The following is a 25000-nucleotide window of genomic DNA, read 5'->3' as shown; positions in this document are numbered from 1 at the left end:
CCCAAACGGGATCTGTTACCAACACAGAGCTAATCGACGGATAAAACTCCATGAATATTGGATAAGAGAACAGAATTCCTCAGGGGCACGAGCGGATGGGACAACAACCCACACACACACACACACACACACACACACACACACACACACACACACTAACCTGACCCCTAAACCTGCCCATCACAAAAAACTTTTTGCATGTTTACATTTAAAAAACTCACACACTCTTTTTCTTTCTCTCTCTCTCACTCACACACACACACACACACACACACACACACAGACTCTCTCTTTCGCACACACACTCACACAGACTCTCACTCACTCACAAACACTCACTCACAAACACACACACACACACACACACACACACACACACACACACACACAGATATGCTGTCAAACTGCAGCTCATCATCACTGAACACATGATCGCAGCAGGACACTGAAGCAGCAGAGAATCAAACGTCTGTTTTCCACACTTACTTGCTTACCTGTGTGTGTGTGTGTGTCTGTGTGAAGCGTTGCTCCATATATGGAAGAAATCCAGAAAACAACAGAAACTGAAGCTGAAGAGTGTGTTAGTGAGCTGAAAGAAAGAAACGTGGCCCTTATGAAACAATAACCAGCAACTTGTCACGCAGAAAGCAAATAAACAACTGACACAATACAGCTCCAGTGTGTGTGACCACAAACACACACACATACAAATCAGCCAGTGAGGAAGGGTTAGCTTTACACACAACCAGCCTGTCACTAAGACTGTATGTGTGTGTGTGTGTGTGTGTAGGTTGTGAAAGAGAGTTGCAAAATTTGCAAACTATGAATTTGCATTTTCCAAACAGAGAATTGAGATGCAAAACTCACCAGCATGAAGCTATTGTGTTCTGGGCGCTTTCTAAAGTGTTAATATGTTTTTTCCATAGTGTTCTGAGTGGTATTTAGTGTCGCACTGTGGTGGGTAAGGTGTTCTGGGTGTTGCTAGGGCATTGCTATGCGGTTGCTATGGTGTTGTTTATGGTGTTTATGGTCAAGTGATGTGCTTTGCTTTCGAGGGTGTTGCTATGGCATTGTTAAGGTGTTCTGAGAGGTAATGATTGTTGCACTATGATTGTTAGGGTGTTCTGGGTAGTTACTATGGTGTTGCTATGCTGTCTCTATAGTGTTCTAATGCGCTGTGGTTGGTAGGGTGTTGCTATGGGGTTGTTATGGTGTTCTGAGAGGTATTAAGTGTTGCATTGTGGTTGGTAGGGTGTTCCGGGCGTTGCTATGGTGTTGTTTATGGTTAAGTGTTGCGCTGTGGTTGGCAGGGTGTTGCTATGGGGTTGTTATGGTGTTCTGAGAGGTTTTAAGTGTTGCGCTATGGTTGGTAGGGTGTTGCTATGGGGTTGTTAAGGTGTTCTGAGAGGTAATGAGTGTTGCGCTATGGTTGGTAGGGTGTTGCTATGGGGTTGTTAAGGTGTTGCTATGGGGTTGTTAAGGTGTTCTGAGAGGTAATGAGTGTTGCGCTGTGGTTGGTAGGGTGTTGCTATGGGGTTGTTAAGGTGTTCTGAGAGGTAATGAGTGTTGCGCTGTAGTTGGTAGGGTGTTGCTATGGGGTTGTTAAGGTGTTCTGAGAGGTAATGAGTGTTGCGCTGTGGTTGGTAGGGTGTTGCTATGGGGTTGTTAAGGTGTTCTGAGAGGTAATGAGTGTTGCGCTGTGGTTGGTAGGGTGTTGCTATGGGGTTGTTAAGGTGTTCTGAGAGGTAATGAGTGTTGCGCTGTAGTTGGTAGGGTGTTGCTATGGGGTTGTTAAGGTGTTCTGAGAGGTAATGAGTGTTGCGCTGTGGTTGGTAGGGTGTTGCTATGGGGTTGTTAAGGTGTTCTGAGAGGTAATGAGTGTTGCGCTGTGGTTGTTAGGGTGTTGCTATGGGGTTGTTAAGGTGTTCTGAGAGGTAATGAGTGTTGCGCTGTGGTTGGTAGGGTGTTGCTATGGGGTTGTTAAGGTGTTCTGAGAGGTAATGAGTGTTGCGCTGTAGTTGGTAGGGTGTTGCTATGGGGTTGTTAAGGTGTTCTGAGAGGTAATGAGTGTTGCGCTGTGGTTGGTAGGGTGTTGCTATGGGGTTGTTAAGGTGTTCTGAGAGGTAATGAGTGTTGCGCTGTGGTTGGTAGGGTGTTGCTATGGGGTTGTTAAGGTGTTCTGAGAGGTAATGAGTGTTGCGCTGTGGTTGGTAGGGTGTTGCTATGGGGTTGTTAAGGTGTTCTGAGTGGTCAAGAGTGTTGCACTGCGGCTGCTGGGTTTCTAGCAGCTGAAAATGGTGTGTCTGATCCTTTAAAGTACCAGCAGACTCTCCTCATCACCACAGATGATCTGAGGAATCACAGTGATGCGTGACTAACAGCAGTAATAACACAGAATGTGTGTGTGTGAGTCTGATCTCCAGACAGTGACCCGCGCGAGTGTGTGTGAGGCGTGTGAATGTCTCAGTCAGTCCAACACTGAACCCTTCAGTCTGCCGCTGCGTCACTTATGTCACCATGGAAACACACGTCACACATCTTGTGTCACCAAAAGTGTGGTGGAGCCAAATTCAGTCTTGAACAATGTGTGTGTGTGTGTGTGTGTGTGTGTGTCTGTCTGCGTGTACAATAGAGCTCATTCTCTAGCCGCTCAACATCTGCCCAATCCACAAAAACACTCCTTCAGTCCGAATGTCGGCGACAAGCCGCTCCAGCGCTTCAACCCGTCCAACAGAAATGCTCAGTATATATATTGCATAAATAAAATGAAAGAGGACCTATTACACCGTTGATAAAGTCTTGATGTTGTTTTCAGGCTCTACTAGAACAGGTTTTCCTGCTTGAATGTTGATTATTTTCCTCATATTCTCCATTGTTGCGGCTCCTCTCTTCCCAGTCTGTCAGTAACGCTCTGTTTACTTCCTGTCTCTATGAAGCCCCTCCTCCTGAAAAGCACACTGTGCTCTGATTGGTCGGCTGGAGCAGTGTGTTGTGATTGGTCGAGTGTTGTGATTGGGAAATGTCCCGCCCCTTTCCATAACCGCCAGTTTAACACACTACTAACTCACTCAACCAGGCCCCGCCCCTTTATTCTGCGCATGAATTATTATAATGAGGAATATTGTGACGTGTTCTCGGAAGAAACTCAAGACTACACTAGAGGCGTTTCAGGAGTTCAGGAACACTGACACTGATATAGAAAAGAACTGGAGCTTCTTCATGATCAAACATCAACATTACACACTAAAGAAAGGCCTCTTTAAGCTTATTTTAGGAGCATTAAGAGTTTTCTGCATTGTGTGACAGACACATTTTAACTTTCATGACTGTGTGTGAACAGACACTTTCCTTTTGTGTTTGTCTGTTATTCTCATTGATTGGTAACCTCATCAACCTAATCTCAATTGGTAACTTTCATTAGATTCTCATTAAAGGGTCATGAAACCCTAAACCAAATTTTCTGAGATTTTAACAGAGGTGTGTGTGTTGAACATCACTGAAGACAATGCTAGCATCTGTTAGGTTTAATAGTAGGGGGAAAATGGTTCAATTTTAGGTTTTTCCGCTATTTCCGTCTTCCGGGTTTAAAATCTTCATCGTGTCAGGCTGAGGTGGCAGAGCACTGTAGTACTTTGATGACTCATCATCGGTGTCTCATTATTATTCATGAGACTGAGTTTTCTTATCCAATGAGAAGACACTTCCTCTTAATTATTCATGACACCACGTGGATCTTTCCAATGACAGACATGTCCAACTGTGATGTCGCGTAGTAGATGAGAGTGGCAATCATCATGGGACGCAAGTGTTTGTTTTCGTGGTGCAAAAGTTCCAGAGCATCTGTCCCGCGATACTGCCAGGGCTAGACTCCGGCCATCAGCCACGGACACGTCTAAACTGTGTGTGTAGCAAGCATTTCAGAGAGAGAGCTTCGAGAACTGGAGAATGATGGACTTCGGCCTTGTTCACCTGTGCAGGAGTGATGCGGTACCAATCCGAGGACTTTTCTATCCCTTCAAAGGTGTGTGTGTGTGTGTGTGTGTGTGTGTGTGTGTCTAAAATGTAACCCTGACCGTTTTATTTGCCTTTTGTTAAATAAGCACTTGTTATTAAAGTGTTGATATTTCGATAATACCTCAATTGTAAGGAACGTATGCTACATTCGTGCAAATTTCTATGTCACTGTCCATCTTTATTATGGGGGTTCAGCGTAGATCTAAATACTATGTATTTATTATTTTCAAATATATGCATTTATAGTGTGTATATAAACAAATATATATTTTATGATGACATTATAATTGTACATGTACATTCATGTGTTTTAAATACAATTACGATTACTGTAGGCTCACATGTGTAGCAGGGCATTCATACGGTGGCCGAGAGAGCTCAACGCGCAGCAACTGAAGAAAACACACGCAAATTAAGAAAACATCTTCATCAGTTTCACAACACACGTGTGCTCCAAATACTCACAACACAACCAAATACAGAAACGCGCTGCAAATAACACAGACCACAATGGACATGTTTCCAGGGGAACCCGGCTGGGACGTGCTTATTGCTCGTGAGCATCCCTATGCCCTGCTCCCTTCAAAGGGCAGACGGCAGAGCTCTTGAAGTGGGACTCTGGAGTGAGCAGGGCACTAGTGTGCCATTATGTAGCCGTTTGGAACGCACTTAAAGGCAGGGTAGGCAGGTTTTTTCAAAAAAACTTTTTCCCAAATTTGTTTAAACTGTCTTTATATACCAATACATAATTAAAATGTAAGTACTCTAAAAAAGAGAGTATAAAAATCGAGTGTCTGTAGTCCTCTCAGGGCGCAATAAACACAGCTACTTATTCCATTCACTCCCTCCTGGGCTCCTCCCAAAGCCACGCCCCCAAAACACATGACCGCGCGACGCCGACCGCTCAGCTGGAGGACGTGTTTGCCAGCGCCGAGCGGAGAGGAGCATGTAGTGACATCATGTCAGAATCACATGTAATAAAATACCTAACTTTATCATTATGACCCTTGAGGTCCCTCAGTTGTCGCCACCGCTGGAAAGCCACGACGATATTGACTCTCGTCTGACTTCCTGCTTTATCCAAAGACTTTTTGGTCGTAGCCTTTTCGAATACTGTCTTCCTGTTTTTGCCTTGTTTGCCTCCGCTGACTGCATATGCAGGTACTGGGGATTTTGACTGCTCTTTCTCTGCCATAATTGTGATTCTTCCTAGCTTCCGTGCCTCTTCCCCTCCTCGAGTCAAACGGGTGCGCGCAGGTGGGCAGCTCCTAGCAGCGGGGGAAGGGGGGGGTGCCATGGTAGCGAGGGAGTGTGACAGTCGTCCAGCCAATCATTTCATTCGTTCCAAATGGAATAAGTAGCTGTGTTTATTGCACCCTGAGAGGACTACAGACACTCGATTTTTATACTCTCTTTTTCAGAGTACTTGCATTTTAATTATGTATTGGTATATAAAGACAGTTTAAACAAATTTGGGAAAAAGTTTTTTAGAAAAAACCTGCCTACCCTGCCTTTAATGAAGGGAGCAACGAAAGACATCGTAATTTCCTCATTATTTTCACCTGGGATGTTCCCATGACAAGTTTTTTTTTCTATTTGCATGTTTTGTTTTTTTGTATTTGCATGTTTTGTTTTTTTCTATTTGCATGTGCTTTCTTCAGGTGAGCTCTCTCGGCCACCGTACATTCAGTAACTTGTGAAAGGACAAAAATAAGGTGTCACAATTTGCCGGCTATAAAAAAAATCGAGCATTTCCTCACGTTTTACCACTGATCTTTAGTGTCAGTCGATATGCATGGGCCACTGGCGATGACAGTTACACCCCCCCCCCCCCCCCCCCCGTGTCATGCCACACCCAACCAAACAAACTCTTTCAGATACACTTTCATAAAAACTCATCATGTGTTTTATTGTGTTTGATAACATTCTATAAATTACATATTAGATAAAACTGAGGCTAATTTCACAGGCAGCATTTCAAGTGCCTTTAATGCACAGAATTAAATACTCTAAACTTGTTACATAATGGACAAAATTGATTGACTGGAAATAATGGACTAAAATAATCTGTTCAAGTGATGTTTACCTTGATCATTTGATCTTTTCACTGTAAAATACAGACTACATTAACTTTGGATAGGCATAAAAGCCTTTATTAGTAAGTAAGTAAGTAAGTAAGTAATCTTTATTTATATAGCACCTTTCACAGACAAGGGCCACAAAGTGCTTCACAACACAGTTTAAATCAGAAATAACATGCAATGAAAACAACACCGAAATCATAACAGCCCAAAAAGTAGCTAATTAAAAGCTTGAATAAATAAATAAGTCTTAAGATTACTTTTAAAAGTATCCACAGAGTCAATAGAGCGTAAAGAGAGCGGAAGACCATTCCATAGCCTAGGAGCAACAGCCTGGAAGGATCGATCACCTCTAGTCCGAAAACAAGTGCGTGGAGCCTTCAGCAGAGTTTGATTCACAGACCTATGGACTAAAGCTCCATTATAAACGGGCTGAAGTGAGGATGAGCGGGTCTGGTGACGGTGAACACCTGATCTCTGTGGGACACACCCTGAACCTCATGAAGTATTTACATATTATCTGAACTTTAAACAAGTTTGCATCTTTAGGCACTAGAACTCAAACTGATCAAACCTCCAGTTAGTGATCATCGTTTTCAGACTAGAAAACAGCTGGAACAAATCTACAGATCCGAAAACACATTCAACGCATAGAAATGAACGTAGTGTTGTTTAATCATCTAGTGCACACTGTGACACAACTAGCCTACACAACGGCCCTGAGGACGAATCATCTCATGTTCCAGTGCAGGAATCAAACACACATTCACAGAACTGACGCCTCCTTCCCAGACGACAACAATCCTCACATTACGAACGCTCGAAACACACACACACACACACACACACACACACACACACACACACACATCAGGTGTGTGTTGAGCTCCATGCGTCCATTAACCACAGATAAACCCTCTGATTATAGTCCTGCTGCCTGTCTAGGGCGGTTTGTTTGTGTGTCTCAGTTGAGTTTTACTCTTGTAAATGTCTGACGCTTTTAAATTTATACATTTATACAGATCTGATCCGCTATCAGCCGCTCTAAACCCGACCAGGAGGAAGAAACGCCTCATTAAAGTAATTCAAATAATGTAAATCTGAGTGTGAACGCTGGCAGGAAACTTTGAGTTCTATTCCTGTCATGTAACACTAGCTCCGCCCCCACAGTCACATCTGATTGGCCCGTCACTTCAAATACATTAATCTTTGCTGTGATTGGCTCTTAAACACACTTTCCTGGACATGAGTGTGTTTATGAATCTGTTATAACTGTAACCCTCAGATACTGGACGGAGAAGATATCAGGCTCTGAGACAGGAAGCTTTAGCTGGAGTGTGTGTGTGTGTGTGTGTGTGTGTGTGTGTGAGATCCCCCCGCTGACGGGAAGCGAGTGGGTTGTTCCATCAGGCGTCGGCTCCACACACACTCGGAGGTCAAAAACAGGTCAGCACCATTTTGGCTACAGTAGGTGTGTGTGTTCGGGACGAGCTGTAAGACGACACCGACGCACAAAACACTCACACGCCTGACGCACAAGATACGTGTGAGAAACAAACACATCGCACACACACCACTATCACTCACTCTCACACACACACACACACACAAGGACGCACTCTCTCACACACACACACACACACACACACACACACACACACACACACACACACACACAGACTCACTCTCACTCACACTCACACTCACACTCACACTCTCACACAAAGACTCACTCACTTGCACTCAGACACACACACACACACACACACACACACCACTGCTTCCGAACATGTTCCAAACAAAATAAAAATCATATATAGCAAAAGTCAACAGAACAAAACTTTTGTTTTTCTTTGACATTTTTTCTCTGCATACTGAAATATTTCATACATTTACTTCATTAAAATGATCTGACGCAACACAATTGCAGAACATTTTATCACAATGTGTTTTACACAAGTTTACATTGTGTGTGAATTACATTAATAATTTGATAATAATTAATTGATAATATTCATAAAATAAAAAATGCACGTATTGACTTAATTTTACTTAATTAAGTGGATTTTACTTAATTCCATGTGTGCAATTTAGCTGATTCATAATTCATTATTGGTAGAATATGTGTGAGAGTTACTTTAAAATCTGAATTAAATGAAGGGTAACTTAATATCAAGTATGAAGTAATTTTAAGTCAATAGAACAGTCATAATTTACATTTACATTTACATTTACATTTAGTCATTTAGCAGACGCTTTTATCCAAAGCGACTTACAAATCAGGACTAAATTAAGCGAGTCATCATGAAGAGGCAAAAGACAACAACGCAAGAAGTGTTTCATCTATTTAGTCTTTCATCTCTCAGACGTTTGGTTCTGTTCTTCTGTCTAAAGTAACTTTTCAAATTAAATAACTTACATTTTATACATAACACAGAGTTTCTAAGTCTATTTGCACTGACTCTATCAACAGAGATATTCCGACAGAAGTCAGATACACCGAGGGCCGTTTACACAACACCGTTCTCGCCGTTTTGGTCGTTCATTTACTCGACAACAATGTTTTGAGGGCCTGAAAACTCAAACTTTTAAAAACATCTTTAAAAGTGCAAGTTTTGGAAACCGATACTGTTATCGTCTCTGTGTAAACCACAAAAAACGTGATTTCGTGAAAACGGTGTCGACATGTTGCGTGTTCAATCATTGGGCTCTATTTTAACGATCTGAAACGCAAGTAACTTTGTGGGCGGATCTCGGGCGCTGTTGCTATTATACCGGCGGGATAAATGACTCTTGCGCCGACGCAAATCTAAAATGTGTTGGTCTGAAGTAGCTTCATTACTCATAGGTGTGGTTTGGGCGTAACGTGAAATAAACCAATCAGAGCGACATCTCACATTCCCTTTAAGAGCAGACGCGCTTGTTCTAAAGCGGATTCCTATTATAACGGCGGATTTGCCAGGAGCGGTTCACAGCCGAGGAGACCGACGTTCTCGTCAGGGCCGTAAAACACAGAGAAGTGACATTGGGGATGGAGGAACATACACAAATTAGCTTCGGTTAAACAGGCGTATGATAATTTGGGTAAATGTGTAAGCTAGATTTATGCCTATACTTTCACATCTTCATGGACACAACAATGATTTCCCTCGTGTGGAATATTTTTCCTTGTAATAATGTATGGTTTTCTAAAAATGGGAACTGCTGCGTCTGTGTGTAGATGAGAGAAGCAAAGTGTATGTGTGTTGTGCTCACGCTACATTATGGCCAAGCATGCGCCCTTAAAATAGCATCTGAATAACATGTGTAACGCGACTTTAGACGAGGTTTCTCCTGGTCAGTGGCGGAATTGTTTTCTGAAACTGCAAAATAGCACCAGGGAACGTTTGCGCCGGAACACGCCTCCTCTCTTCGCTGAACCGCCCCCGGGAGCGCAAGTTCATTCCCTAATTTACCGACGTGCGTCTGTGGAGGGAAAAGTCTGCTGTGTGCGGGTGCAAAATAGGAATGACACATGCATTGCTGTACAAAGTCAATTGCGCTGGGTGCGAGATAGGGACCTAATTGTGCGTAGTGTTTCTTCACATCGATATCGCCACCTACTGGCCTGGCAGCAGAATACAGCGATTTTAACAGTTTTTTTGGATCCGTGTGAACGGGGATCGCTTTGACCGACGTCGTCTGTATGCGAAAAATGCGAAGGAAAAAAAATCTGTTTTTAGTACATTGTTGTCGTGTAAACGTGCCGTTAGAGTAGTGGCGTTTAATTCCTGCATTTGAGTAAACTATTCATAACTATCAAAACAGCTTGACGTTTTTTCCGGACGCTGAGAGTTAAAAAAAGTTCAACTTTGAGTTGACGCATTACTTTAATTTTTTACCCAGCCGTCCAATCACAGTGGAGGGGCGGGACTAATACCAACCGTCACTTCCTGCTTGTACAACGACAACAAGCAGACACACAAAACGCGTCGGTGGAAACACGACCTAAGTGTCTAGATTTCTGAACGTCAGTGTGTTTTCATTGAACATTCAGTACAGTTTGAAAACTCAAACATCAATTAAATGACAATTACATCAAGTGAACAATCATCTGTGTTCAGATGTGCTTTAAACACGAGCATCTCGACGTCCTTCAGTCTCGTTCTCTTTCTTTATCTGTTCATCCCGACCTCCGTTATCTAAACTCTGTGATCAAACTATCATCCAAATGCAGATTTCCTCAGGTTGACATCACGTCTGTTAGACACCATGATCTGATGTTGACAACATCTGCTCACCGCGTGTTCACACACACACACACACACACACACACACACACACACACACTCCAGTGCTGTAGGTCAGTCACCTGTGAGCTGAAACTCAATCCACATCATTACCTTGAACACGACCAAGCAGAACCAGAACAGAGAATAGAGCCGGTCTGTTCAAACGAGCCGGTTCTCTGAACTAACATCCGTCCAGGAGGATCTCATCAAACCCGTCCAGAACACGGACGACTCAAAACCAAAAGAATAAAATGAGAAAATATATTATATGAAGCCCATTTTAGAACTACTGAGATTCCCCCAAACTCCTCTACTTTAACGCAAACACAAGACTTGATTTTAATATTTGATTTTAATATTTGAACCATCTTATTAAAATTGCAAAGTCAATAGTCTAAGTCTACATTGAAAATGAAAACATCAAAATTAAAATTTGCCACAATTGATAGCACGTTAATGGTGCTAAAGTAGCCTAAGCTTAATTTTCTTTATAAAAAAACATATAATTTCTTATTTTTAGTCAGAGTCAGACATGTTCTTATCATAATTATGAATCTGAAATTATGTTTCCACACAGATCTGAAGTCAAACCGATTCAGAATCCGGATTGTAGCTGACGGAGGCCTGTGCGATTTCACCAACACAATGATTAAATTATATATTTAAATCACAAGTTCCGATCATATTTAGGAATCTGCTATGTTTCCACACGGATCTGAAGTCAAACCGAATCAGAATCCGGATTGTAGCTGACGGAGGCCTGTGCGGTTTCACCAACAACACAATGCTTCACTTATATATTTGACTCGCACGTCACTAGAGAAGCAAAAGCAAGTTGATATTTGGGTTTGACAACATAATCTGCTCGTTCCGAGACACACAACAACATCAGATCAAACCGGGAAGCAAATCAACATCAGGAATATTAATAGCAACAGCAGCAGCGCGTGTTATTGGACCTTAATAAGACGCCCGTGATGTTTTTGGTTTTGCTTTCTGACCGAACAGATGCCGCTCTCCATCCTCGCGACCTGTGTGTGTGTGTGTGTGTGTGTGTCTCACCCATCGCCTGACGCTCCTCTAGATGTTCATTGCGGATGGAGGCTCAGGGTGGAGGTGAAGGCGGGCGAACCGAAGCTTTTGTTCGCATCGGAGCGTCGGATCTCGCGGATGATGCTTCAGTGACGCGCGGCCGGTGATGCGGGCGGATCGCACGCGTCTCGGGCGTCTGTGTGTAAATCCATCGCAAGGCGCTGAAGAAAGGGAGAGAAACGCGCTCTCGATGCGTCGACGCGAGTCCCGCTTGATCTCCGTAAACGGGCGCGCGGAGCCCGAGCTTCAGTGCTTCTCTCTCGGTGTGTTTTCTGCTGAGATGACGCTCTTCCGCCCAGCAGTGTTCGGTGTGTGTGTGTGTGTGTCCGTCGGTACCGAGAGAGAGACCCGCAGCTCCGCCCTCCGGACCACCGACACACACACACGCACACACACACACACACACACACACGCCGAGTGCGACAACCAGCGGATCACTTCAGCATCCTCTCCCGCGCTGCTCTTCATCCTCCGCGCGTTATTCTTCATCACAATAGCTTCTATTTAACACTTTTATCACGCTTCATTTACATATAAAACACGGATTGATCTTTTACATAGAGCGCAATATAAATTATTATCTCACCTAAATGAAGCTCTCATAGTTGTTTTTGGACACATAAAACATCTGTAATGTATTTCCTTCTCAACTCGATCCAGAAATTAAGATAATTCAACAACGTAGGCCTAGTAATTATTATATTCATTTATTGTAGTGATTGAGTGAATTTAGTTCCTCACATTTTTTTATTTTTCTTTTACAAAAAGTTCTTCCTCTTACCAAATATGTAACATTCCTTATAATTGTGACGCACAGGAAGTGACCTCATTTGAACCTTTTCTGAGATACATATTTGTATATAGGCTTCTTATAAAACACTGACTGATATTTTAGCACGGAAAGCGCAAACTATGATCTCTCCTACAAGAACTTCGCATATGAAAACTAGCTGTTTTTTAGACACATAACACATTTGTAATGTGATTTTGGTTTGTTTTACGTCACCTTCTCAACTATATCAAGACATTAAGATAATTCAACTACGTAGTAATTGTTATATTCATTTATTGTAGTGAATGAGTAGTTTTAATGATCTAAAAATGTGATGTTTTTGAGTTCCTCATTTTTAGCACAACCCTGATGGTTTCTTCCCGTTATCAAATATGTAACATTCCTTAAATTTTTGACGGAACTGAATCTGGACTGAAGGACTCTGGAGTATTGGTGTGTTATGTTATGACAATGATGATAATTGTTGCAAATGTTTTTTCTTTTCTTTTTTTCTTCAAGTATTTAATACAAACATAAAATAATTATATATTGGGTTGGTCTGATGTTAGTTCTTTTCTATTTGCCCCAAGATATGTTAAAGGAACACTCCACCGTTTTTTGAAATAGGGCTTATTCACCTTCTTTCCTACATTTAGATAGGTGGGCAAATGCATTTTTGTCTCAGTGCATGCATTGTTTTAGTTTGACAGGGTCAGCGCTAGCTTAGCTTAGCATAATGAATGGAATCCTTTGTTGCCAGCTAGCATGTCCTGAGTAAAAGTGATATATATAAAAAAAAAAAAAAAAAACTAATTACTTCTTGTGGCCTGCGTATTCACAACGAGTACAAATAGTGATTAACACTAGGCGATTTCCTAGGCAGATATTGACTTATATATTAAGGACTATATTAGGGGGAAGCACAGGCGAAGCACTGCTACTTGGGCGTGATATCTCTGAGCCCAAGTAGCAGTGCTCCGCCTGTGCTTCCCCCTAATATAGTCCCAAGTCAATATCTGGATAGGAAATCGCCTAGTGTTAATCTGCATCACTATTTGTACTTGTTGTGAAAACGCAGGCCACAAGAAATAATTAGGTTTTTTTATTTTATTTTATATATTACTTTTACTCATGACATGCTAGCTGGCAACAAAGGATTCCATTCATTATGCTAAGCTAAGCTAGGGCCGACCCTGTCAAACTAAAACAATGCATGCACTGAGACAAAAATGCATTTGCCCACCTATCTAAATGTAGGAAAGAAGGTGAATAAGCCCTATTTCAAAAAACGGTGGAGTGTTCCTTTAATTATAAATGATCCCTGAAAGGATATATGGTGAACTTCTACATTTTGCATGGTAAATATTACATCCATAAACAAAAAAATGGCAAAATGCATAATCGTTACAAAAGTGCTTAATGTTAATTAATGACAAAAATAATTAAAATTCAACTTTATGGAGAAATTCTTTATAATGTAATCTTCCCATCTTAAATGCGTCCATATGACAAAAAAAAAAAAAAAAAGTTTGTTGCTTTTTATTTCTCGTTTTTTTGGTTGGTTTTGTTTGTCTATCCTTCAGAATGTTTGCGGATATGATAATGCAATATCTATCGAATGAAGCATTCTTTCCTGTATGTTGAAACCTGTTATATGACTCATTTGTTCAATAATTAAAAATTTATTTTTATAATATGGAGTGTTGGCAGCATTTCTCAAAATCAGCGATTCAGCCCAAAGTTATTTTAAGAAAAATGACCAAATATATATATATATTTGTGTGCAAAAGTTGCAAACCCCACAGAAAATAAACTGATCTAAGTGAAAAATATTTGACTCTGAGGTTGACAGATCATGAAGAACTTGTGAAACATCTGACAGCCTTTCAGTTCTTCTTTGTAAAAGCGAAACTAACATCTGACATCTGATCCGGACATCGACAGTAAATGCAGGACCTGATGGTGTAAAGTGGTTGAACACCAATGAATGTGTTTTGCTAAGGGTTTTTCCATTAGAGGATTCATCATTACAGAATCATGTGTTTTCCAGGAAATTCAAAACAAGAAGTCCTGCCTGAGATGGAAGCAAATCCACTTGTTATAGCGCCACCTGGTGGCTCATCCTAAGAAACACACTGCAAATCCTGCAAATGCATCTTGAAATTCATGAAGATCAGACATTTAAAGGCATCCGTATCGGCCGATATATGTTCATTTTAAAATGTTATTGTTATCGGTGCAATAAGAAAATTTGGCTGATATATTAAAGCTGATAAATAATGGATTATGAGACTCTTCAGATGCGCACTGTTCGTCATGATGGTTTTGAATTGCTTGAAATATGATGGGAATCACATCAAAAAGGGAAATACGGTTCAGTGCAACATGTGCAGCGCGAGTCTGACATAGAAGCTACATCAAATTAACATAGAATTAATTATAGAACATTATAAGTGTGTGCTTGAGACATGGCTTTAATGGTGAGACTTGCTATTGTAATCAGGCTCTCAGAAAGGATATACAAATTTGGATTTGGATTTATCGGACAATATATCGATTATCAGCTTTAAAATATAGAGAATTATCGGTTATCGGCCAAAATGTACATTTCAGTGCATCTCTAAGAAAAATCGAGCCGGGAATAAGAGCCTCTATTGTTTATTATAGGAAACAGAAAACACACACACACACACACACACACACGCAGGTTTAACTGCTCTTGCTTATCTTACCGAAAACAGACGTCAAACTTCACAGAAGCAGAAAGAAGCTCAGAGAAATGAACGGTTATAAACTCAAGGACAGCACTGTGATAATAACACACACGTCATCCTGAACGAACACCATCAACGTCTCCGCTGACACTGAGATGCTTTTCCCTTTGATACAGTCGAGCTCTTCTGTTAATGCATACGCTCCACAATCATCCTTTAAAGGGATAGCTCACCCCAAAATGAAAATCAGCCCATGATTTACTCTCCCTCAAGTCATCCTAGGTGTATCTGACACTCTTCTTTCAGACGAACACAATCTGAGTAATTGGAATCTGGCCCCATAAGCAGGCCGTCAAAAAACCGCGTCTCTGTCGGCAGCCTAGGCTCTGAGATCTGCACACAAAAACAACTGGTTTCACCAACCACTCAAAACCAAAACAAAGAGTGTTCCAACCAATCACTGACAGGGGGGGGTGTTGTGAGGTTTAGAGCCAGCTTCTTCTTCAGCTCCGACTTCGCATGCAGCCGTACACGAGCACAAAAACTCACAACCACCCAGAAGCACTTTTATGATGGACAGATGCACTTTTATGATGGACAGATGCACTTTTATGATGGACAGATGCACTTTTATCATGGAGAGATGCACTTTTATGATGGACAGATGCGCTTTTATGATGGATAGATGCACTTTTATGATGGACAGATGCACTTTTATCATGGAGAGATGCACTTTTATGATGGACAGATGCGCTTTTATGATGGATAGATGCACTTTTATGATGGACAGATGCACTTTTATCATGGAGAGATGCACTTTTATGATGGACAGATGCACTTTTATCATGGAGAGATGCACTTTGCACTTTTATGGACTTCAAAACAGAAACGGCCATTCACTGCCATTACAAGATTTTGGAAGAAAGCCAGGACATTTTTTAATATAACTCAGATTGTGTTCGTCTGAAAGAAGAGTTTCATATACACCTAGGATGACTTGAGTGAGTAAATCATGGGCTAATTTTCATTTTAAACTGAACTATCCCTTTAACCACAGACCCAGAGTTCACATCCCTCGACGGGCTCGTGTGTGTCCCGTCACTGCGGGCCCATCTCTCCCGACAGGCCATCACTGTGGTCCATCCCCCAGAGCCGGTAGAACTGGCTGAAGTCCACGTATGGCGGCACGCGGCCCGTCTCGTCAGGTTGAGCTGCTTGGGTGCGCCGGAACAGGCTGCCGTCCCCCGAGCTGGAGCTGGAGCTCTGGGTGTGTGTGTTCGTCGACTGCAGCGTCGCTGTGGGACTCTGGCTGAGGGGCGGGGCACAGAGAGAGAGAGGGGTGGAGTCAGGGTGAGGGGCGGAGTCAGAGACAGAGAGAGGGGCGGAGTCAGAGAGAGGGGCACGGTCAGAGACACAGGTGAGGAGGATGGGGGCGGAGTCAGAGACACAGGTGAGGATGGGGTTGGGGACAGAGACAGAGAGTGGGGTGGGGTCAAAGACACAGGTAAAGATGGGGGCGGAGTCAGAGACACACGTGATGATGGGGGCGGGGTCAGAGACACAGGTGAGGATGGGGGCGGGGTCAGAGACACAGGTGAGGATGGGGGCGGAGTCAGATACAAAGGTGAGGATGGGGGCGGAGTCAGAGACACAGGTAATGATGGGGTCGGGGTCAGAGACACAGGTGAGGATGGGGGCGGAGTCAGAGACACCGGTGGGGGCAGGGTCAGAAACACAGGTGAGGATGGGGGCGGGGTCAGGACTCTCACTGATAGGCTGTAAGGTTTCTACGGTCAGGGGAATCAGAGGAGTCATTAGACTACAGTTAAGTGAGGGGCCGTGGAGAGAGAGTGTGTGTTATTTATCTGTATACGGTTATAAACTGATTCAGGTGTAGGAAACTACAGTTGCTGAGGCGCAGGGTTATCATAGATAACTCAAACATTACTTGAAATAAACTGAAATTCAACATTTAAAATATATATATATATAAGTGTTTTATTTTTCTAATTTTGATTTAGTTTAACTTTATAACTAACTAAAACTGAAATAAAAATGATAGCCAAAAGTTTGGAATAATTAGGATTTTAAAAAAGGTTGTTTGCGAGAAGTGTCTTCTGCATTTATTTGATCAAAACCAAACGTTTGTGTGTGAGTGTGTGATTGTGTGTGTGAGTGAGGGAGTGAGTGTGTGTGTATTACTCAGCGGTGGGTGTGTGTGTGAGTGTGTGATTGTGTGTGTGAGTGAGGGAGTGAGTGTGTGTGTGTTACCCAGCGGTGGGTGTGTGTGTGTGTGTGTGTGTGTGTGTGTGTATTACTCAGTGGTGGGTGTGTGAGTGTTACCCAGCGGTGGGTGTGGGTGTGTGTGTGTGTGTGTGTGTGTGTGTGTTACCCAGCGGTGGGTGTGGGTGTGTGTGTGTGGGTGTGTGAGTGTTACCCAGCGGTGTGTGTGGGTGTGTGGGTGTGTGAGTGTTACCCAGTGGTGGGTGTGGGTGTGTGTGTGTGGGCGTGTGAGTGTTACCCAGCGGTGGGTGTGGGTGTGTGGGTGTGTGAGTGTTACCCAGTGGTGGGTGTGGGTGTGTGGGTGTGTGAGTGTTACCCAGTGGTGGGGGTGGGTGTGGGTGGGTGTGGGTGTGTGTGTGTGTGTGTGTGTTACCCAGCTGCGTGTGTGTGTGGGTGTGTGTGTGTGTGTGTGTGTGTGGGTGTGTGAGTGTTACCCAGTGGTGGGTGTGGGTGTGTGTGTGTGTGGGTGTGGGTGTGTGAGTGTTACCCAGTGGTGGGGGTGGGTGTGGGTGTGGGTGTGGGTGTGTGTGTGTGTGTGTGTGTGTTACCCAGCAGTGTGTGTGTGTGTGTGTGTGTGTGTGTGTTACCTAGCGGTGGTGTGTGTGTGTGTGTGTGTTACCCAGCGGTGTGTGCGTGTGTGTGTTACCCAGCGGTGGGTGTGTGGGTGTAAGTGTGTGAGAGTGAGTGTGTGTGTGTGTGTGTGTGTGTGTGTGTGTGTGTGTGTGTTACCCAGCGGTGAGTGTGTGGGTGTAGGTGCGTGTGTGTGTTACCCAGCAGTAGGCGTGTCTCCCTCCAGTGTGGACGCTGTGTTGGAGCCGTTGGTCAGTGTACCCTGCGCCGGCATGACCAGAGACAGTGTGACGCTGGTCTTACTGGTGCTCTGATGGTTCGAGTACGGCACCGACACGGGGTAGATCCGCCCGCCTGCGAACACACACATACACACACAAATCATTCATCACTCGGCTAAACATTTTTGATGATTATCACAAAAGCTTTCTTATTCAGATAAATGTTGTTCTTTTGAACTTTCTATTCATCAAAAAATCCTGAAATAAAAATGTAAATAACTGTTTTAACACTGATAATGATAATATACATGTTTCCTGATCATCAAATCATAACATCACAGTTAAGAGATAATAACAGAGATGTTCAGTGGTGTTAGTTAAGCGATAATAACAGAGATGTTCAGTGGTGTTAGTTAAGCGATAATAACAGAGATGTTCAGTGGTGTTAGTTAAGCGATAATAACAGATGTTTCAGTCGTGTTAGTTAAGCGATAATAACAGATGTTTCAGTCGTGTTAGTTAAGCGATAATAACAGATGTTTCATTCGTGTTAGTTAAGCGATAATAACAGATGTTTCAGTCGTGTTAGTTAAGCGATAATAACAGAGATGTTCAGTGGTGTTAGTTAAGCGATAATAACAGATGTTTCAGTAGTGTTAGTTAAGCGATAATAACAGATGTTTCAGTCGTGTTAGTTAAGCGATAATAACAGATGTTTCATTCGTGTTAGTTAAGCGATAATAACAGATGTTTCAGTCGTGTTAGTTAAGCGATAATAACAGAGATGTTTCAGTCGTGTTAGTTAAGCGATAATAACAGAGATGTTTCAGTCGTGTTAGTTAAGCGATAATAACAGAGATGTTTCAGTCGTGTTAGTTAAGCGATAATAACAGATGTTTCAGTCGTGTTAGTTAAGCGATAATAACAGATGTTTCAGTCGTGTTAGTTAAGCGATAATAACAGAGATGTTTCAGTCGTGTTAGTTAAGCGATAATAACAGAGATGTTTCAGTCGTGTTAGTTAAGCGATAATAACAGATGTTTCAGTGGTGTTAGGTAAGCGATAATAACAGAGATGTTCAGTGGTGTTAGTTAAGCGATAATAACAGAGATGTTCAGTGGTGTTAGTTAAGCGATAATAACAGATGTTTCAGTCGTGTTAGTTAAGCGATAATAACAGATGTTTCAGTCGTGTTAGTTAAGCGATAATAACAGATGTTTCATTCGTGTTAGTTAAGCGATAATAACAGATGTTTCAGTCGTGTTAGTTAAGCGATAATAACAGAGATGTTTCAGTCGTGTTAGTTAAGCGATAATAACAGAGATGTTTCAGTCGTGTTAGTTAAGCGATAATAACAGATGTTTCAGTCGTGTTAGTTAAGCGATAATAACAGATGTTTCATTCGTGTTAGTTAAGCGATAATAACAGAGATGTTTCAGTCGTGTTAGTTAAGCGATAATAACAGAGATGTTTCAGTCGTGTTAGTTAAGCGATAATAACAGAGATGTTCAGTGGTGTTAGTTAAGCGATAATAACAGAGATGTTTCAGTCGTGTTAGTTAAGCGATAATAACAGAGATGTTTCAGTCGTGTTAGTTAAGCGATAATAACAGATGTTTCAGTCGTGTTAGTTAAGCGATAATAACAGATGTTTCAGTCGTGTTAGTTAAGCGATAATAACAGATGTTTCATTCGTGTTAGTTAAGCGATAATAACAGAGATGTTTCAGTCGTGTTAGTTAAGCGATAATAACAGATGTTTCAGTCGTGTTAGTTAAGCGATAATAACAGATGTTTCAGTAGTGTTAGTTAAGCGATAATAACAGATGTTTCAGTAGTGTTAGTTAAGCGATAATAACAGATGTTTCAGTCGTGTTAGTTAAGCGATAATAACAGATGTTTCAGTCGTGTTAGTTAAGCGATAATAACAGATGTTTCAGTCGTGTTAGTTAAGCGATAATAACAGATGTTTCAGTAGTGTTAGTTAAGCGATAATAACAGATGTTTCAGTCGTGTTAGTTAAGCGATAATAACAGATGTTTCAGTCGTGTTAGTTAAGCGATAATAACAGATGTTTCATTCGTGTTAGTTAAGCGATAATAACAGAGATGTTTCAGTCGTGTTAGTTAAGCGATAATAACAGATGTTTCAGTCGTGTTAGTTAAGCGATAATAACAGATGTTTCAGTCGTGTTAGTTAAGCGATAATAACAGAGATGTTCAGTAGTGTTAGTTAAGCGATAATAACAGAGATGTTCAGTAGTGTTAGTTAAGCGATAATAACAGAGATGTTCAGTAGTGTTAGTTAAGCGATAATAACAGAGATGTTCAGTAGTGTTAGTTAAGCGATAATAACATATGTTTCAGTGGTGTTAGGTAAGCGATAATAACAGAGATGTTTCAGTAGTGTTAGTTAAGCGATAATAACATATGTTTCAGTGGTGTTAGTTAAGCGATAATAACAGAGATGTTCAGTAGTGTTAGTTAAGCGATAATAACATATGTTTCAGTGGTGTTAGGTAAGCGATAATAACAGAGATGTTTCAGTAGTGTTAGTTAAGCGATAATAACATATGTTTCAGTGGTGTTAGTTAAGCGATAATAACAGAGATGTTCAGTAGTGTTAGTTAAGCGATAATAACAGAGATGTTTCAGTAGTGTTAGTTAAGCGATAATAACATATGTTTCAGTGGTGTTAGTTAAGCGATAATAACAGAAATGTTCAGTAGTGTTAGTTAAGCGATAATAACAGAGATGTTCAGTAGTGTTAGTTAAGCGATAATAACATATGTTTCAGTGGTGTTAGTTAAGCGATAATAACAGAAATGTTCAGTAGTGTTAGTTAAGCGATAATAACAGAAATGTTCAGTAGTGTTAGTTAAGCGATAATAACAGAGATGTTCAGTAGTGTTAGTTAAGCGATAATAACAGAAATGTTCAGTAGTGTTAGTTAAGCGATAATAACAGAGATGTTCAGTAGTGTTAGTTAAGCGATAATAACAGAGATGTTCAGTAGTGTTAGTTAAGCGATAATAACAGAGATGTTCAGTAGTGTTAGTTAAGCGATAATAACATATGTTTCAGTGGTGTTAGTTAAGCGATAATAACAGAAATGTTCAGTAGTGTTAGTTAAGCGATAATAACAGAGATGTTCAGTAGTGTTAGTTAAGCGATAATAACAGAGATGTTCAGTAGTGTTAGTTAAGCGATAATAACAGATGTTCAGTAGTGTTAGTTAAGCGCTAACGGCAGTGGTTCACCTTGTGTGGGCGTGAGAGAGCCGTCCACGAGTGTGTCGTTGATGACTCTGATCAGTAAAGTCATGTCCTCATGTTTGGCGCAGTGTGTTGCTCTCTGTCTGCCGCTCACGTACACGTCATGATGAAGGCGTTTGACTCGCTCCACCACCGACTGAGCCGCCGCCTCCAGGCTGCCCTGCTGGGCCAACTCCGCTGCTACCATGGCAACCACCTCCTGACAGGGCATCATGGGAAATGTAGTTCAGGACATCAAATCTATGCCACTGTTTTTGGAGCCTCAGAAATAGGGGAGTTCAGTTCGGTAGCTCTTATTTAAAGTCACCATTACATCAAAATGGACAACTGGAATATTGCAGTATGATTTATCGGAAAAATGTAAAAAAAATATATATATATATATTAGTGCTGTAGCGGTGCGTCGATGACGTCGACGCGTCAACGTCAAAATTACGTCGACGTCATATTTTTTGCGTCGACGCTTCTTTATTTATTATTTATTAATTTTTTTGCACCATTCCCGGAGGTACAGCTCGCCACACACACACCGCCGTGTTATTCTGCCATGTTTTCTCCCTTTCTTTCCAAACCGCGTCAAACTCCAGTCTCCTTTCTCTGCAGAATGCCATAAATCCGCTCAACCAATCACAGCGCACCATTCCACGCATTGTAAACAGTAACGGTGGCGCTCTGACTTTGCAATCTACTTTGCACTTTTTGATCAACAAACAAACAAAAAAATTAATACATTTGACGGCATTGATGAACCTGTGGTGGATTCTGCCGTAGGGAAGAAACGTAAGCCATCGAAATCTAATCATTTACGTGAGGAGATTAAGAAGATGATGCACGCGGGAGGAAGAGAAATGCCGACTGTTGCTTGTTCTCACACGACAGCGTCAAACTTCTGTCCAATGCTGACACGTTAACCCCAGGGGATCTTTTAAAAAACTTTCAATTCTTGTACTCAAAGTCAACGAAAACCGAGCAGGACCTAAGCCATTTTACAGCTGATCGCCGTCAAAAAAGAAGGTCGCCGTCGTTCAGAAGGTATTTCTTAGCGATGGCTGATTGAATGTAGCCTATGTTTAGTCCAGATTAGTATTGACCGAGTTCAGAGGCTGTCATATGTGGATCAACTTACTTTGTTGTGTATTTTCAACAGTTTCAATGTGAAAAATAACTTTTATATTGATTCAATGGATTAATTGCATTAAAAAAAAATGGATTTATCACATTTATACTATATTATTCAGAAGTAAACATTGTAGCTGACAGTGTGTTTATGTCAGAATGTTTATTTTTAAACCACAACCCTCTAAGTGCTTCTTTTACCGATATATTTAACATATCTTTTGCATTTCTCATCCAAACAACGTCAAACTTGGCACTGCACTTACTCGTGCCCAGACAGTTGTCGAGTTTGAAATCCATCGGAGTAACGGTTCGACAGAGATATGCGAATAACAGACAGGATAAATAATTCAAATTAGTCGTTAGATTAGTCGACTAATCGATAAAATAATCGCCCGACTAATCGTTTAATTAATAATCGTTTACCCCAGCCCTAATATATATAATTTTTTACTTGATCGGAATGGTACGTAACTTGGTAAAGGTTTTGGCACTTGCTGTGTGAACACACACACACACACAAGAAAAAAAAGTCGCACTAGTGCTCCTTGCGGTCTAAAATGACGCATTGGAAATGAATGAGACGAATTTCCTCTAGTGGAAGCGTTTGGTACTGCAGCCGAACACACTCTCACATTTTTTGAGATATCAACCTCAGATTTGGAACACGACTTGTTTAGATTTATGGCTTTGATTTTCTTGCAGTTTTAGAGTAAAATGTGTTTTTCAAAATATATATTTCATATAAAAATGAAAAATAGTATTTTTGTGCATTTTTAATAGTGGTCGACCGATATGGGATTTTTAATGGCCGATGCCGATATTGAGAAAGCAATCTGGCCGATTGGCCGATATGAGGCCGATAGAATACATGTGAATACAGTAAATGAGAGACATAAAGAATATTGGTGAAACTAAATGAACATTTATTGTACATAATATTTATGCAATATTCTTTTTGCAATAAAAAATATTTACTAAGAAATTAAAATGTAAACAAAAAGGTAAGGTAACACTTCAATAAATAAAGTTTTAGTGCAGCTTCTTGTCTGCTTAAATATTTAGTCATTTTTTCAGTCACATAAATAATTACTGCTGCTTACTGCAGGTTACAAATAACATTTATCATTAATGAACAATCTAAACAATATTCATAAATTAATGACAAAATAGTATGTGCAATTACATACATTTTATGTACAATACATAGTTAAATATTAATCTCACATAGTTTATTTACACTATTTACTTTAAACAGGTTGTTTTACTTCAAGTATATTTTAAATAATAATGATTTATGTCTGTTTAGTTTTGCTTGTTTGTTTCTTTAAAACGTTGCAAGCCGTCACATGTATTTGCATGACATACATGAACATATGAAAATGTATACTACACACGATATTACGCCAATCATGGATAAATAAATACAGTAGATAGTGAGTAACATTTTCAAGGATTTATTTTCAAACGTAATATTATTACATAGTGTTCTCCTCTCATCCACCTCACGCGACCACTGATCTGTAGTGCACGCGACCCAGCTTTTCCGTGCACGCGAGTCCGTTGGAAAACAGCGTCGGTTGGTTGGTTTATATCACATCTGTGACCCCCACTGGAGCTAGCGCTGGGCTGCGGATCTGACATATCACGGTACTGTTTGAATAGACTCTGCTGCACGCCGGAGTGTTTTTGTGAACACAATGTAGCGTCAGGTTAGAAAGCGAATGCTGATTGGTCATTTACTGTGTCTGTCAGATGTCAGCTTCACTTCTGAGTGGCTTGTCTTATGGTGCTGGGCGGAGCAGAGCGAGTGTATTCAGTTCATTCATGCTCGCTCTGTTCGCGTCAGTGGAAAAAAGCGCTAATGCACAGTCACAAACTGTTTTGAAATGTATCGGCCAAACGGAAAGATTCATCGGCCGATGCCGATATCTAAAAAATTCCAAATATCGACCGATATATCGCCGAGGTCGATATATCGGCCGATATTTGGAATTTTTTAGACCACTAATTTTTAATAACAATAAAAATAAAATTCTGTAAATTTCATTTTTTTTTTACTTTTTTCACTTCAGCAATAATCTGTATTAAATCAAACTTAAGTCTGTTGCTTTAAAGCATTCAAGATTTACGACAGTTTAATGCTCTTCGGTCATTTCTGACCGAAAAAGTTTCTGTTTTGAATTGTTAAAAATCACAGCTTTATCGGAATGTTCCGAAACTTGGTGACTTTTATGGCATTAGGTATGTGAACACACATAAAAAAAATGTAGGTCATGATTCGAGCAGGCTAAGTGGTCGTAAAACAAATTGTCACACTTTTGCTCTTTGGTCAAAAATGACCGACCATAGGAAATGGGACATTCCCAACAATGGGAAATTGACAAAAACACAAAAAACCTCTACAAATCGGCCACGATGCAGAAAAAAAAGTGCTCAGCAATGAAGGGGTGAAACTCAATAGTGAAAAACATAATATAATATTTATAATTAATATAATTATTATTACAATTATTACAATAATAATTAATATGTTTAAAAAAATAATAATATAAATAATAATAAGCTGTGATAAAGCATTACTGTTTATTTTT

General features: G+C 41.0%; 2 protein-coding genes across 4 annotated transcripts in view; both read right to left on the bottom strand.

Moving 5' to 3' along the window:
- mgat3b (beta-1,4-mannosyl-glycoprotein 4-beta-N-acetylglucosaminyltransferase b) overlaps window positions 1-12007 on the bottom strand; it is a 31000-nt gene extending 18993 nt beyond the window's left edge. Inside the window, exon 1 of one of the 2 annotated variants that reach the window (XM_084426559.1) lies at window positions 11429-12007. Coding sequence is in view for 1 of the 2 variants with exons in the window: in XM_084426558.1 (XP_084282684.1) it covers window positions 495-706 (212 nt within the window). In the remaining variant the exon portion in view is untranslated. Of the gene's footprint in view, window positions 1-494; window positions 1853-11428 lie in introns of those variants that run through there. The other variant, XM_084426558.1, reaches the window with a different exon arrangement.
- A 2865-nt stretch (window positions 12008-14872) lies between these two features.
- The window catches only part of tab1 (TGF-beta activated kinase 1/MAP3K7 binding protein 1), a 22783-nt gene continuing 12655 nt past the window's right edge, over window positions 14873-25000 (bottom strand). The window contains exons 9-12 of one of the 2 annotated variants that reach the window (XR_014629462.1): window positions 21276-21489; window positions 17998-18151; window positions 15930-16253; window positions 14873-15261 (exon numbers count right to left, since the gene is read on the bottom strand). Coding sequence is in view for 1 of the 2 variants with exons in the window: in XM_084426561.1 (XP_084282687.1) it covers window positions 16043-16253; window positions 17998-18151; window positions 21276-21489 (579 nt within the window). In the remaining variant the exon portion in view is untranslated. Of the gene's footprint in view, window positions 16254-17997; window positions 18152-21275; window positions 21490-25000 lie in introns of both variants that reach the window. The other variant, XM_084426561.1, reaches the window with a different exon arrangement.

This window comes from Rutilus rutilus (genome assembly GCF_951802725.1).
Source record: "Rutilus rutilus genome assembly, chromosome: 12".
In the NCBI taxonomy this organism is placed as follows: domain Eukaryota; kingdom Metazoa; phylum Chordata; class Actinopteri; order Cypriniformes; family Leuciscidae; genus Rutilus; species Rutilus rutilus.
The sequence above is the reverse complement of the archived record's forward strand: the minus strand, read 5'-3'. Positions and strand labels throughout refer to the sequence as shown.